Raw genomic sequence first — 14,101 nt, forward strand, 5'->3', positions numbered from 1 at the left:
AATTATAGCTGAAAAATTAGATAAGTCTGATAAATGAGACAGAAATATAAAAAAATATAAAAAATGCAGTTTTCTCTCCCAGAACTTGAGTGACCCAAAATACTACATTGTTAATCTTTCTTATGTGAGGTAACCCTTGACCTCTTGTGGCGCATCTGAAACCTCACAGTGGACACTTAGAGAATGCATTCTAGAAAACAATGTATTTTAAAACTGCCTAGCTGGTTCCAATACACAGAGAAAGCTGGAAAACACTGTGCTAAACTGCTCAGTAAGTCCATTTATCACAGCCATGAGTTCACTTGTATTCATCCGTTTCCATGGGGCAGCATCCTTCCTGTATCATAGTGCTCACAGGAAGAGTGTTGAGCTGTCCTCATGGCAACTATGAGAAATGAAGATATTGTTTCTGGCTTAGTGAATGACTGTGAGATACTAAGATTCAGCAAAATGGTAGATAATATTTTTTCTGGTAAACAAGAATAATTTCTCATTTTTAGATTGATGATGAAAAAGCAAAAGAGAAGTACCTTAAGGTACATAAATATATGAACTTCACTTTTCAATATCAACAAATGAAATGGTGTTACAAAGCATGCATACCCTTTCATTTTTGTACTGTCTGTGCTGCTTTCTTTCTACAACTAGAGAATTGAGAAGTTGAGATGGAGAATTTATGGGCCATGAAGCCAAACATATTAGCTTGAATATATAAGTCATTCATAGAGATATATAAACACACAGATATGCATGTCTACACTTTAAAAAAAATCAAACTACTTGGAGAGGCTAACACATTCGGAAAGAATAAGTTACAAATACTAACTTAATAAATACTAGTTTCTTGGTAAGGAATATTTATGGAACTGTAGACCTCATTTGTCTCCTGCTGATAAGTATATGGATAAATCCATATTTCTCTCTGCTCTATCATATTATCCTCACTTCAGTGCACTAAGATGATGTCTTCTTAAGGCCTCAATTGTCTGATAATGCGCTTTAGGATGTTTATGACAGTTTGTGGCTTTGATTGCCTATCCCTTGCTTCCATTAAAGGGAGATCTACTTACTCAAAAAAGTTAAAATAGAAAAATAAGAATTAGTAGATCTGAATGCTAGAGTAATGGTAGCAGAAAGTAATGTTCCAATAATAACTGACTTGATGGAAGGTCCAAACCACAAGATGGAAATAATCCCTGGCACTGCTTGGTTGACTAAGAACCAGAGACTACGCAGCGCAGGAATCTAGGGTAAACCCACATACTACCAGTCTTTTAAAAAATAAAAAGAGTGATAAAATAAGTCCTAATAGTATTCTGGTATGCTCATCGGTCAGGGCCTTATTCATGTATCATCAGAGATAATTCCTCCTGCAGTAGATGGGAACAAAAAAGGAGACCCACAGAGAGAGGGGGGGGGGTTGAATGTGCATGTGCATTGTAGGCGGAGTCTGTGTGTATGGAGGTCAGTAAGTAATCTTGAACATCATTTTTCAGGTGCCATTTGCCTGTCTTTTGACACAGCCTCTCAGTGACACTGAACTCACCCAAGTAGGCTAGCCTGGATGGCTATGGGGCCCCAGGCATAAAGCTAGCTCCTCTCCACGTGCTGGTATATTACAAGGATGTACCACAGTTGCCTGACATCTTAAAAGTGGAATATCAATATGGAACTCAGTTGCTCTTTCCTCAACACTCACAGGTAAATTTATAGAATAAAATTAAATGATTTTAGAGATACAATATACATGAAAACAATCTTAAATCCTGTCTTTTAAAGAGTTTGCTAAGTGAATTAAAGTGTGTTATCTAAAGAAAACGTTGGGGGAGGGCAAAGAAACCAGTATTGGCTGTGTATGTGATCCTTACCTCAAGCCTGAACAGTGCCACCTTGCTAGAGAATATTATCATGGAGTGGATGCTGCCTTCCAGAAATCTCAGTTGCAAAGAGGATAATAAAAATCCTACTTAGGGCAGGAAAATAATATTACTTATAATGAAAGTACAGTCAGGGGCTGGAGAGATGGCTCAGTGGTTAAGAGTACTGACTGCTCTTCCAGAGGTCCTGAGTTCAAATCCCAGCAACCATGTGGTGGCTCACAACCATCCATAATGAGATCTGATGCCCTCTCCTGGTGTGTCTAAAGACAGCTACAGTGTACTTATATTAAATAAATAAATAGATAGATAGATATTAAAGAATTATATATTAAAAAGAAAGTACAGCCAGTATTACATTATATGATGGATTTAAGAAACATACTTTCCCCCAAATAATATACATATGGAAATGCAGACATTTTTTTTAATCATGGAGAATAAAAAAATACACCCTACTTCTAGGAGAGCATAAGTATGAGGTTAGCGAAGGGCTGGATTTAATGGTGTCATCTCTGTTTTTTTGTTTTGAAGCCAAGCAAAGCAGCTTGTAAAACTTTACAGACAGTGTGACGATCAGTAAGAGCAATTAAAAGTAAAAGTATAATGAGAGAGAGAGAGAGAGAGAGAGAGAGAGAGAGAGAGAGAGAGAGAGAGAGAGAGAGGAGAGAAGAGGACCAAAGAGGAAAGAAGAACAACAAAGTAGATGCTTAACCATAGCTTCCAGCAACATGAACAAAATGCGGCCTTGAAATACAGCTTCCCCCTCCATCCACTTCTACTACACAACAGACTTCAAGTGTTCTGTGTTTTCCATAGGATGATAAGGAGACACTTCCCTTATATCCTATTACTAATATTCTCCATACTTTCTAAGGGCCTTTCTGATGCTGCTTTGAACTTCATGCCTTTAAGATGCAGCCACTGAGACTGGAACTGCAGGCTCAGAAATGTCTTGGAATTTGTCTCCTTCTCACCCTCATGATAGAAAACTTAGATAAAATATAAAACTCTTAGTTAAATTTGAATTTCATATAGACAAACTTTATTAAGAATGAAGTCTTCTAATATTTCACTGTGTATAATTATACTAAAAAAATGTTACCACAAGTTCTTATTTATCTGAATACCCCTTTTCTTTATTTGTTAAGCAAGGAAACACTGCATGGAGGATTGCATAGTCATTAACTGACTTAGGTCAGAGTTAAATGGCCTGGCTACTCCTAGTGCAAAGTTTGTATTATTGGGCGGTGGCTGTGGTCTCAGACTAAGTCTTAACCTTACCTGCACCATTACCTAAGCTTTACATACCCTCTTCTGCCTCTCCTAATGCTTTCTCTATTTTTCACAAAATCAGTTGGGTGAGAGGCTGGAGAGTTGGGAGACGGTTGAGGGTTAAGAGCACTTCCAGCTCTTCCAGAGGACCTATATGTTCATTTCCCAGCACCCACATGGCAGCAGCTCACAACACTTTGTAACTCCTGTTTCAGAGGATTTGATGCTCTCTTCTGGCCTCTATGGGCACCAGGTTCACTTGTGGTGCAGAGAAACAATCAAGTCAAACACCCCTACACATAAAATAAATTTTGCTGTATATTGCATTTATTGTGTTTGTGTTTGTGCCTTTTGTCCCTGGTCTCCACAGCAGTTTTGTCATGAAGGGGTGCTGGATTTTGCCAAAGGATTTTTCTGCATCTGATGAGACAACCATGTGTCCTTTTGCTTTCAGTTTGTTTATATGGTGGATTATACTGCTCTATTTTCCTAAGTTCAACCATCCCTGCATCCCTGGAATGAAGACTACTGGATCGTGATAGATGATGTTTTTGATATGTTGCTGGATTTGGATTCCCAGTGTTTAATTTAGTATTTTATATCAATATTCATATGGAAAATTGGTCTGAAATTCTCTCTTAAAAATTAAGTCAATTGGCTGATTAATCACTTCCATGGATCCTTGTCTGGAGGTCTGTTATTGACAAAGCATAGCAACCACTCACTAGAACTTAGAAAAATTAGAATAGCTGTTGTGAGTAGTATCCCATTTATTAATAGCAGTGGGCAAGCTTTTTAAAAGTATCCTTTGTTTCGTATGTCCGGTCCCTAGCAACAAGTAAATAGGCATTTTTTATGCTTTCCTGAAAGGCTATGCCTTTCCCATCCTGTTTCTATTTCTCCAGCTTTGAAACTACGGAAAAGAAATAAATCAATTAGGCCTCTGATAAAACAGCATTTCCACTCATGTATGATGTGAGTTTTTAAAAGGAATGTCTTAGCCCAGCTGCTCCAGGAGAAGACCAATGAACCATGAAGAAATAATATTGCTTTATGAAGAAAAGAGGAGAATGATTGCTAAGCTGGGTCAAGTCATAGATGAAAGAGATGAGCATCTCACAATTTCTTTAGATGATTGATAGTTAAGCAAAGCTAGCTCCCCTACCTCAACATTGTAAGGAACCACTTGGAACAAGGGAGTGAAGCTCATTAGGGCAATCCATTGGAGAGTCATTACCAAGGTCAATACATGTCCAGGTAAAGGACAGTTTGCTCTTTAGATCTTCTGAGTATCTTCATTTTTCTTAATAGGAAAACATTGTTCTTGGCATGCAAGAGCCAAACAACTCCGATGACAGTATTTCAACTGTCTACAAACTATTTTAGATATCCGCAACTTAAAAGAAAACTGTGATAGGATGTGGAGATATCACCTTCCACAATAGATGGCTCCCAGCAAGGACTTAGTTCTATTTAGGAGGCAGGCCACTAAGATTTTGACCATGCCTCAGTGAGTATATAGATAACACAAATGGGATTGTTTTTGTTAGAGGGGAGGCCACAAGGGTGGGGGCTAGACAGGGAAAGACTGATAAGTGAATGTGCTAGGGGTTTATGAATCAATAAAAATTATATTGGAATAAAAAGATAAAGTCTTCTTTGGGGACATGAAAGAGGTATCTGGGAAATGTTGGAGGTAGAAGTAGGGAATGAATATGATACAAATAGATTGTATGCATATATGAAATTTCCAAAGAATAAATACAAAGATTTTAAAAGTCTATTTACAGTCTGTCTTCCAGTTTATAATTACAAGAAAATCTTGTGTCAAAACACCAATATTTGATGGAACATGCCCATATGGTATCACTGCTTTGTGATATTACATGCTAGGCATGAGGTATTACTCATGCCCAGCAACAGAGAAGACAAAAGACACAAATCCAGATGAAGTGCTTCTGCAATAACAGCATCAACACCTTGATCATTTGGAGAAAGCTGCTTGTCTTCAACGAGTTAATATAAGGCAAATAATTGAAAATCACATTATCTAGCTTTGCTTGATAGGCCTGGGATCCTCTGTTTTCTTTAAACAAGGAACTCATTCTTCCCTCTTTTTATATACTGTCCCTCTTAAAATGTTAGCCTGAAGTGTAAAACAGTATGGCAGTGCTGAAGAGATGGTTCAGGGGTTATGAACTCTGGCTACTTTTCTAGGGGACCCACATTTGATTTCCTGCACCCACATGGCAGGTGATGCCATGCTCTAGGGAATCCAGTGCCCCATTCCAGCATCAATAGGCACTAGGCATGTATTCAGTGCAGATTCATATGTGCAGCACAACACTAAGTACAAAATAATAAAAGCTAAGTCTATCAATAGAAAGACTTAATAGAAGAATCAATAGAAGAAAAAAATGCCTCAACCACAGAGTCCCATAGAGGCTGAGAAGAAGAGACTGATACCTTTGAATACCTTTCATCTCTGCTCAGAGCCAGGGAAACAATAAGGAAAGACAAACCTGATATTTATTCTCTCTCTCTCTCTCTCTCTCTCTCTCTCTCTCTCTCTCTCTCTCCATTTTGAATTGTTGAGACATGTTCTCATGAAGAAGCCACAGCTTCCCTTTTGCCCATTATGTAGCCCAGGCTATTCTGAAACTCTCAGCCATCCTTCTCTTTCTCATCCTGGAAGCTGATTTGACTGGTATGCAAAAGCACGCCTGATTGGAAGAAAGAAAACTGACAAAGGCAGCATAGATGGGAAGCCAAGTGAAACTATTTCAAGGACAATGATGCTTTGCTTATGTTTTAATCACACAGGGGGATATATCTGCCATTTTAAATGTTTGGAAAATTCTGCACATGATATTGATCCTCTGGTAGTGGATAATAAATGATTTCTTACATCTTTTTTTTCTACAGTCTTATATAAAGTAGCATGTAGAGAAATTCTGGAGAAAAAATAAAAATCATATGAACAGTTACCATAACACTAATAAAAATGTCAATAGTCAAAAGAATGCCTCTTCTCTAGAAAACTTCCAGCCTATATAACATGACAACATGTGAGGTGTTTGGCTGCATACTCAGCACCACAGTGAGATAATGGGGCATAATGGGGCAGTGCTATAAGCAAAATAAAATTGTGCTTGTAGAACCTAAAGAGAAAAGAATGGAAAGACTGGAAGGTAGCCTGAGTACCCAAAACCCAAGAATATGTGCACAAATCAATGTACTATTAGAGCAGATAATTTTTTCCTACCTTTAACTTTGATAGTAATGACAATAATGCCTGACTTATGCTAAAACAAGACAGACAATCAGAACTGATTAGAAGTGACTATGCTCTGGGCTATCCTCACTTTTTCTCTTTGCTTCTCCTGACAAGTGATGACATTATGTACAAGACAGTCTCACTTGACCCATGTGGAAATCAGAGGCAGTGGAACAAGAAAGAAATGGAATTACAAAAAAAAATTCCCTGGGGCAGCACACATGATGAAATTATTAATGTTCTTTGAAAGCTGCAAGGAGTGGATATGACACTTAAAGGATTTTGTTTTAGAAGTTGAAACAGAAAAAGATTAAGAAATGGATGAAAGAATTACCTGCCATGTACAATCTCTATTTGAACTAGAGACCCAACTTCCCAAATGTGAGGTTGTATTATTTCAGATGGCACAAATCCTTCTAACAGCTGTAAATTGAGAGGGAAGGTTTTCTATAACAACTGAAAAATTTTTCCTTGTCTTTGTGTAGCATATGTTAGGTATTCTCTGTGTGTCAAGCTTTTACAGATACTTAGACACCCTCCATAGGTAGAAAGTCATCAACTTAATTTCCAGGTTGTGTCATTGCTCAGTTTGCATGTCTCTTACCTGTCTGAACCAGAGGCTGACTTGAAACTCTGAAGATTTTGGCTGCCTAAGTCCAAGCTATAGCTCCTTCCGCTTTCAGGTTTTGGAGTTCTGATTTCTCCTCTGGTTGCTGATCTGAACTTGCTAAGAAGAAAACTGGAAATAAAAGACATGAATTTAAAAGTAATACAAGAAAACTCTTATCATTATATCTGTAGACTAATGCACCTGTAATCCCCCATTAGAGAACCTTCTGTTTGAACTAGATGGTAATCAATACAGACACACAACTGGGAAAGGCACAGAAATATGAGACTGCAGAATGCATAGCTCTAAAAGGGATATAAACACTGCACCAACCCTCTGAAACCTCGGGAGTCATTGCAGAAGAGGGGACAGAAAAAGCAAAGGGATAGAAGTGGTAGACAACTGCAAGGAAACAATATCTTCTGGACAGCTATGAACACAATGGCTGTGACAGGATTCAAAAACATACAACCAAAACAAAACAAGCCAAAGTCAGACAAATTCCCAATGTGGAGATAGGAAATAGTCATTAAATCCTACCCCCGGGGGGGGGGGGGAGAGAAAGAGAGAGAGAGAGGGGGGGGGGGGAGGGAGGGAGGGAGGGAGGGAGAGAAGTATGTGGTATGTGTATGTTCTGGGCTTGGACTCTTTGCAAGAATTCTGACAGAGGGAATTACATGTAACTTGCACAGATGCACAGAAAGGAAATGATTTTCTGGGATGAACAAAGGTGTCAAGTTAGAGCACAGCCCTGTTCGAGCAGTGACTATCTTTCTCATTAATGGAACCCAAAACAACTCTGGGGAATTAAAGAATATGTTACGTACATTTTCTGTTCTTGTTGGGCATGCTCTATATCACTGAGCTAAACTTTAAATAACATATCTTTTAAATTTATTACTTCTTGGACAGTTTTATACAATATATTTTGATTATATTCACTCCCCCAACTTGTCACCAATCCACCTTCCCTTCCCCTTTGACTCAAATTTGTGTCCTTTCTCTCTAATGTGCTTTCTCTCTCCTTCTTTCATGTGTGCATGTGCATGCCTGCATGAATAAGTACACACGTGCATACACACGCACACACACACACACACACACACACACACACGTGTGTGTGTGTGTGTGTGTGTGTGTGTGTGTGTGTGTGTGTAAATTCTTCATACATTCTCTGGTGGAATCACCTTTATGTTTTTCTTGGCATCTCCCTTGTGGTAATGAAGTATACACAATGAAAGTTCTTGTGCTGAGTAAAATCTGATTACATTATTATTTTATGGAGTTAATTGGAAATTAAACAAAAATAGCTTTTGAGGAAATGGAGTTCAAGCCCTTGTCCAGGATACTGAGCACACTAAACATGGCTGTTTCTAAATACATTTAAATATGGTTGGCACTAATTAGACTCAGGGGTTTATTAGTAATAACAATAATTTTACAAAGAGCACATCAAGTACAAGAGGAGATGGGTTCACAAGCCCTACAGGGTGTTGGTGGGATGTAGTATAGGTAAATAAGATCAAGGTGCATTGTATACAGATTTGAAATTTTCAAAGAATAAATAAAATATTAACAACAAAATCTCAGCTATATTCTTTAGCAGGATGATGCTGAGTGCAACCATTTTATTTTTTATATTCAAGAGTGTTCTATATGAATAAATGGATTCCAAAGGTACCATCATAATCTTAATAGAATCTACTAAAAGTTGTCTCTGCTTCGAAGGACCCTGACAAAATGTCATTGTTAAACTGTCAGAACCTTCATTCTACTGGGAAATTATATTTGGGGTGAGAGTGATGCTGATGCTTAATATAATGCCAGTCTTTGCTGCTTGGAGAAGAACTTTGTACATGCCTTTGCCTCTACACTTTTAAGGTGTCTCCTCTGCTCAGAATCAGCCCTTCTTCCTCTTGATAGCCTGAAGCTGACTCATTCATCAAGTCCACTGTCAAGCTGCTTGTGATCTGATGTGTGTGTCTTGATGTCTCTTGTAGCACCCTAAAAGCAGCTATTATCTATTTAGTATGTGACATTTATTGCCTATGACATCTCTGTGACTTATTAACACATCATTGTTTTTAGAGAGAGCTCAATAGATTGCATTGTCATGTTATATTTTCATATAAGCCTTTAAAACAGTAACTTTTTAGGAGTTAAACTTTTCTCTCTAACTCGATATTACAATCTTTGAAGGCAGAACCACAGCTGACAATTGTGAGTCCCAGCAGGACTCAGCCCAGTGCTATGGTGGTTTGGATGAGTCAGAATCAATACTACTCATTTTTTCCGGTTATTGTTTTCCAGCTACAAAATTCCTTATTTGTGTGACCTCATTCTGTGACAGCTCAACCAAGTTCTGAAAACTATAGATCTTAAAAGAATCAGTAGACTCTGAGATCCTTATTTAGTCAATCCATTGATTCTTTCTAAGGAGTTAGGCACTATGTTAGATGTCTTAACACCAATGTAAGGAAGGCCCCTAGGAAGCACTAAAAGAGCTTACCATTAAATGGATGTATATTGTGCAAGCAGAGTGCATGGTGACAAGAGATGCAAATGTACAAGGCATTGAGGGAATCCCAAAGAATACATGAGTATAATAGAATGGAGGGATTAATGCCTAGAATAGCAATTTGAGAAATTCTAAAACATTGTTTACATTTATCTCTGCTAATTAATGAATGAAGGACATAGTCACAAGAGTTTGAGTTATTTTATACTTTTCTTTCATCTCTGCTCATACTTCAGAACACTGGCAAAGAAAAGCACTTCTTTTAGAGCTAGCTACAATCTCAGCCATTGTCAACATTTCATGTTGGTCTCTGTAGAGGAATTTCCCTTAATTATCTGATTGGCTAATAAAGATTACAAATAGCCAATCACTGAGCAAAAATGAGGAGGTGGGTTTTCTGGGCAAGACAGGAAGAGGAGAGGAAGAGGAGAAGTTTGAGGATACAGTGGATGAAGGAGGACAGAGGCAGAGTTGTTGGAAGGAAGATGGAGAAGTGCACGGCCTGGAGAAACTGCAAGTACCAGGGATTTCATAACTGAGGAAGAAAGTGATGTAGAAGCATATCTGTCCAATATAGTCATGCAGTTTATAAATGTATAACTGAGTTGCATTTCCTTGCACGGGCTGATTGGGGTTGGATATTTACAATAACTGCTGAGAAAACAATGCAATGCTACCTAGAGCAGAGCAACATGAGGCTTGGCATATCTGGGAACCCTTGCTATGCAGTCTTCATTTGGGGGTGGGGGGCTGATTCTTTTGTAGCACCTGGCTTCTGGTTCCCAGTGCCTCCTTGTATCTTGTTCTCTAACATATATTCCATTGCTTATTACAGTTTTAAACAGGAATATTTGCCTTCTGAACTAAGTTGAAGTGCTCAACTGTGATCTTTTTTCCCTTAAGGAAGCTTGTAGATTAAATAAGGAATAGAGTGTTTGAATAACTATGTTTTAAATGGGGTTGTTTAATATACTAGCAGGGAGGTTAGAGGAGAGAGATGCTGGCATTTGAAAGCAAAGGCTCTAATATGCTGCTCATGGCCATGGCTAATTCTGATCAGAGATATGCCTGGAAGTAATGGGAATCACTTGGCTGCAGTACAAAAAAAATCTAATAAAATAAGAACTCTTACATGTTTGGGTCAGCCAGGGGATTTATTTATATGAGGTTGAAAGTATTTAAGATTGCATTTCCCCAAAGATCTTCACCAATCCTACATCAGATAGAGGGCTAATATCCAATATATATAAAGAACTCAAGAAGTTAGACTCCAGAAAACCGAACAACCCTATTAAAAAATGGGGTACAGAGTTAAACAAAGAATTCTCACCTGAAGAACTTCGGATGGCGGAGAAGCATCTTAAAAAATGCTCAACTTCATTAGTCATTAGGGAAATGCAAATCAAAACAACCCTAAGATTTCATCTTACACCAGTCAGAATGGCTAAGATTAAAAATTCAGGAGACAGCAGGTGTTGGAGAGGGTGTGGAGAAAGAGGAACACCCCTCCACTGCTGGTGGGGTTGCAAATTGGTACAACCACTCTGGAAAGCAGTCTGGCAGTTCCTCAGAAAACTGGGCACCTCACTTCCAGAAGATCCTGCTATACCACTCCTGGGCATATACCCAGAAGACTCCCCACCATGTAATAAGGATACATGCTCTACTATGTTCATAGAAGCCCTATTTATAATTGCTAGATGCTGGAAAGAACCCAGGTATCCCTCAACAGAAGAGTGGATGCAAAAAATGTGGTATATCTACACAATGGAGTACTATTCAGCCATTAGAAACAATGAATTCATGAAATTCTTAGGCAAATGGATGGAGCTAGAGAATATCATACTAAGTGAGGTAACCCAGACTCAAAAGGTGAATCATGGTATGCACTCACTAATAAGTGGATATTAACCTAGAAAACTGGAATACCCAAAACATAATCCACACATCAAATGAGGTACAAGAAGAAAGGAGGAGTGGCCCCTGGTTCTGAAAAGACTCAGTGAAACAGTATTCGGCAAAACCAGAACGGGGAAGTGGGAAGGGGTGGGTGGGAGGACAGGGGAAGAGAAGGGGGCTTACGGGACTTTCGGGGAGTGGGGGGGCTAGAAAAGGGAAATCATTTGAAATGTAAATAAATTATATCGAATAAAAAAATTAAAAAAAAAAGATTGCATTTCCCCAACCCGCATGACCACACCCAGAAACACCTTGACTCCTAGGAGATCCATCATAACCAGGCTCGAAGATGAGACCCCCTCCACCATGACCTAACAGGGCCCATCTAACCTAACAGGGCCCAGAGGATGCAGGACCTATCTACCCTGCCAGAGATATACAATCCTTCTGGTCCACAACTGCACTAGAGGTAGATCAGGTGCTCTAGCTCCCCCACGCCCACATCCAGAGGCATCTTGACTCCCAGAATGTCTGTCACTACCAGACTTACAGATGAGACATCCCCTATCCCCAATACCTGACCTAACTGGAACCCTTATGGGGCCCAGCAGAAGCAAGACCTATCTGCCCTGCTGGAGACACATCTTTCTTCTAGCCACAACTCTGCCTAGAGCAGAGCCAGTGCAAAAATCTTCTCCTACACCCACACCCGGAGACAGCTTGACTCCAAGGAGGTCTGTCATAGCACAGATCAGGAGTTCCAGACCCCCTCCAATACCCAGAGCAGCCTCGCTCAAGAAGGTCCATTATAACCAGGCTCACAAAAGGAACAGGCTCTAGACAGAGACAGAAAGGCCAGTTAACAACAGAGATAACCAGATGGCAAGTAAAAGAACATAAAAAACCAATGCCACTTGGCACCATTAGAACACATAGCAAGCCTTGGATACCTTAACACACCTGAAAAGCAAGATTCTGACCTAAAATCCCATCTCATAAAGATGATAGAGGATGTTAACTCCCTTAAAGAACACAGGTAAATAGGTAGAAACCCATAAAAAGGAAACACAAAAATCCCAAAGGACACTGTCAATAGGACAAAACGTCAATCAACAGATTGGGAAAAGATCTTTACTAACACCAAAAGTGATAGAGGACTAATATCCAATATTAGTCCTAATATACAAAGAACTCAAGAAGTTAAACTCCAGAGAACCAAATAATCTTATAAAAAATGGTGTACAGAGATAAACAAAGAATTCTCAACTGAGGAATATCAAATGGCTGAGAAGCACCTAAAGAAATGTTCAACCAACAATATCAACCAGACTCCCCAGAGCTCCCAAGGACTAAGCCACCAACCAAGGAATACACATGGCTCCAGCTGCATATGTAGCATTGGATGGCCTTGTCAGGCATTAATGGGAAGAGAGGTCCTTGGTCCTATGAAGGCTGGATAGATGCCCCAGTGTAGGGGAATCGAGGACTGAGAGGTGGGAATGGATGGGTGGGTAGAGGAACACCCTCATAGAAACAGGGGAAGGAAGAATGGGATAGGGGTTTTCTGGGAGGGGGTGAACAGGGAAAGGGGATAACATTTGAAATGTAAATAAAGAAAATACCCAATTAAAAAAAATGTTCAACATCCTTAGTCATCAGGGAAATGCAAATAACAACGACCCTGAGATTCTAAGCTTACACCAATCAGAATGGCTAAGATAAAAAAACTCAGGTGACAGCACATGCTAGCGAGCATGTGGAGAAAAAGGAACACTCCTCCATTGCTGGTGGGATTGCAAGCTCTTACAACCACTTTTGAAATCAATCTTGTGCTTCCTCAGAAAACTGGAAATAGTTCTACCTGAAGAGGCAGCTATACCACTCCTGGGCATAAACCCAAAAGATGCTCTAACATATAACAAGGTCACATGCTCCACTATGTTCATAGCAACCTTATTAATAGTAACCAGAAGCTGAAAGCAACCCAAATGTCTCTCAGCAGAGCGATGGGTACAGAAAATATGGTACATCCAGAGTGCCACGAGATTGAATAGAAATAAATAGCAGTAGGGGGTGAGGGGTTGGAGGGGCACTAGAAAGTTCCAGATTCCAGGGATTCAAAAGGCTCCCAGGATCCAGTGGGGATGACATTAGCTGAAATACCCAACAGCAGGGAGATAGAACCTGAAGAGAACCCCACCAGAAGATAGACATGGCCCCCAGTAGAGGGATGGTTATCCCACCTATCTCAAAATTTTTAATCCAGATTTTTGTCCTGTCTAAAAGAAATGCACGGGGAAAAATGGAACAAAGACTGAAGGAAAGCCATCTAGAGACTGCCTGCCTAGGTATCTATCCCATTTGTAGACACCAAACCCCAACACTATTGCTGATCCTAAGAAGTGCTTTCTAACAGGAGCCAGGTATGGCTGGTCTCTGAGAATATCTGCCAGCACTTGACTAAGATAGATGCAGATATATCCAACCATTGGCCTGAACCCAAGGACCCCAATGGAAGAGTTAGGGGAAGGACTAAAGGAACTAAAGGGGATTGCAACCCCATAGGAAGAACATCAATATCAATTAACCAAATCACACAGAGCTCTCGGGGACTAAATCACCAACCAGAGAATAAGTATGGAGGG

At 39.5% G+C, this 14,101-nt stretch overlaps 1 protein-coding gene across 2 annotated transcripts in view; it reads right to left on the reverse strand.

The window, feature by feature from the left end:
* Sytl5 (synaptotagmin like 5) overlaps positions 1-14,101 on the reverse strand; it is a 91,475-nt gene that overhangs the window by 52,123 nt on the left and 25,251 nt on the right. For both annotated transcript variants that reach the window (XM_052171228.1, XM_052171227.1), the window contains exon 5: positions 7,034-7,168. In XM_052171228.1, coding sequence (XP_052027188.1) covers positions 7,034-7,168 — 135 coding nt within the window. The remainder of the gene's footprint in view (positions 1-7,033; positions 7,169-14,101) is intronic.

This window comes from Apodemus sylvaticus, chromosome X (assembly GCF_947179515.1).
Source record: "Apodemus sylvaticus chromosome X, mApoSyl1.1, whole genome shotgun sequence".
Classification (NCBI taxonomy): Eukaryota; Metazoa; Chordata; class Mammalia; order Rodentia; family Muridae; genus Apodemus; species Apodemus sylvaticus.